The sequence below is a fragment of the Rosa chinensis genome, chromosome 2 (genome assembly GCF_002994745.2).
Source record: "Rosa chinensis cultivar Old Blush chromosome 2, RchiOBHm-V2, whole genome shotgun sequence".
Classification (NCBI taxonomy): Eukaryota; Viridiplantae; Streptophyta; class Magnoliopsida; order Rosales; family Rosaceae; genus Rosa; species Rosa chinensis.
The window spans coordinates 28,733,248-28,735,831 of NC_037089.1; the positions used below are offsets into that span (position 1 = coordinate 28,733,248).

A 2,584-nucleotide genomic window follows, 5' to 3' on the forward strand; every position below is an offset into this window, starting at 1 on the left:
AGCTGTCAGATTCTAGATGATCAATTGGGAATACATACATAAGTGCACAATATAATCCACAGAGTTCAGTACTACTACTTCAACATACTGCTCTGAAATTGGTGTTAGTACTTGATACAATGGATAAAATAACAGATTAATAGGAGGGAGCTAGAAAGAAAAGAACATTATGAGTCTAAGCTATGCAATTTCTGAGTCTGACCAACACTCACAGCACCTTGCTAGCTATAAATTTAGCTAGTCAAATACAGTAGTTGTTGCTGTCTTATTATCTCCATCGCTGATGCAACACAACTGCTCCAGGGCAGTGTTTAGAACTTTGAAAGTGAGGACAGCAGCACTAAGGGCCAAGAAAATGAAGATGCTCAAGCAAAAGGAAATTTGATGTAGCATCTCCATCTCATGATCCAGCCAAGAGTTTTCATATCTTCTTCCCTGAACTATTGATGTTGCTGGTGCTTCTTTCTTCAACAGATTGCTTGGTGGATTAAACTGTCTAGTTTAAACAAAGGTATCTAATTGGGCCTACTTTTCCTAATTAAAAATCATTAGTAAGCTACATCAACCTTGGATTTCGCCTCAGCCACGATTCCATATTTTAACAAGTAATTTCCTGGATTGTTTCAAACAAGCTAGTGATCCAAGGATGGAAACCAAAAACATGTTCATTCCAGAGAATTATGCTTTGTCTGTACTTTGGTAGTATGTTTCTTTTGTCTCATTACTAAGAGATGAAGACGTACATACCCAATGCAGGCAGAGAAAGACAAGGCCATCACCTTGGTTTGGCAACGAAAGAGTTGCTAGATTTATGAAGATATAATTAGCACATGAAAAAGAAAGCCTAAAAGTCCTCGTCTGGCACAAATTTAAATCTCTCTTGGTTTGGCTGATACATATTTGCATCCAAACAGAGAGCAAAGCAAACCGCATTGGTAGTAGCTGCTGTTGTTGATTATTCTGAGTCCCTCCTCAGTAAGAAAAAACATTGGTTTGGCCAAGTAAGACAAGGCTCTCCACGAAAGAATCCATGAAGTAGTAGTCATATGCCTGATTTCCAAAATCTCTAAACTGTTTGTCCTTGGGGTCATAAGACTTGAACGAATTGAACTCTTCGTACCCACCCATTCTGACCACCACCTGACCACTCTTTGTAAAACCAAATGGCTCGATCCGAAGTTCTTCTTCCGGAGATCCTAGCAGATGCACATTGAATAATTTAGTCCATGATTCAGCCACACCGTACTCTTTCATCACCCACAAGTCAAAACAAGAGTCTCCCTGCAACTCAAATAACGCAAGCCAGCACTGATCCCCATCACCATGGTACCTTGAAATCATTGGTGCACCTCTCCAACCTTGGAGAATCTCCACGTTGCGAAATGATCCATCAACCAAGTCCAATGCCACAACGGAAACAGTAGACTCCTCCTCCTCCTCCTCCCCCCTTGTCAGGCGGCTCTGAGCCCAGTGAAGAGCGCCGTTGACAAAAGCATGATGAGATGTACAAGGGGAAAAATCGGCAGGAACATTATCAAGACTCTTCCAAGCACTTGCTGAGGCCAAGGACCAAACCTCAACCTCAACCTGGCAATAGGGTTCCCTGACAATTCTCACAACCTTATAATCATCTATACGAGAATCATAGCAGAGATAATAACTTTCACACCGGTAGCAATCAACGGCACGACTGGGACTAGGCAAAAACCCAAACTTTCTAATGGATGGATTCCACAGAATCACAGGAGGGCAGGGGTCACCGTGAATTGAGGAAACAGCAAGGCATACAAGTCCGTTACAAGTTCCGACCACTTGGCCACCGATACCTTTGGTCCAATTACTGTTGCGAATTGGATTTCGGAGGTTGGAATACTGACCGAATAAAGCTGCAGGGTTATCCCAATGCAAATCGTATGATTGGCGGGAGATGAGCAGGAGGCGCTTCGAAATGCCGTCGTGGGTTTGATTCTTGAGGTGGGTTTGAATGAAGGTAGGGTTTTTGATGAGAGAGTTCCATAACTTGCACACGGCGCTGCATCTGATTACATCTTTGACGGGCAACTTCAACAGGATTTTGTCTATGATTTCTTCAGGAAAGTATTCCTCCACTCCCCATTGTTGTTTTTGGATCTTCATCGTCGGAGCCGCTACGACGACGGGACTCTGGGGGCTTGTATCTGATCGGAGCTGCGAATATTAGCGGTCGAGCTTGAGATGTGGTCGGGTTCAGTTCCTCCTGCTCCTTATAAAAGGACCGAAAATCCAAAGTTACACGTGTCTGACTACTTCAAAACCGAATCCAAGTTTAACACCAAATACAAGTTTGATGGTCTTTTGAGTAGGGAAAATCATCCGTACAGTACCTGATCTTTGGCCCATTCTAAACTTCAGTACCTCACATTCAGAAAATATCAGAACGGTACCTGAGGTTCTGACCCCGACCGAAGAATGGTACCTGGAGCCGTTAGCTCCGTTACAGAAGTTGACAATTGAAGGATATTTTCGTCTTTTCATGTCTTAATCCAATTTTTTTTTATCTAATTCATCTTTTTCTATTTCTTTTTCTTTCTCCCTACTGTTCCTC

At 42.6% G+C, this 2,584-nt stretch overlaps 1 protein-coding gene across 1 annotated transcript; it reads right to left on the reverse strand.

Moving 5' to 3' along the window:
* Positions 1-972: 972 nt before the first annotated feature.
* On the reverse strand, positions 973-2,136 carry LOC112184057 (F-box/kelch-repeat protein At3g23880). Its single transcript, XM_024322353.1, has one exon. The coding sequence runs from the start codon at positions 2,134-2,136 to the stop codon at positions 973-975; it is 1,164 nt and encodes a 387-aa protein (XP_024178121.1).
* Positions 2,137-2,584: the final 448 nt, after the last annotated feature.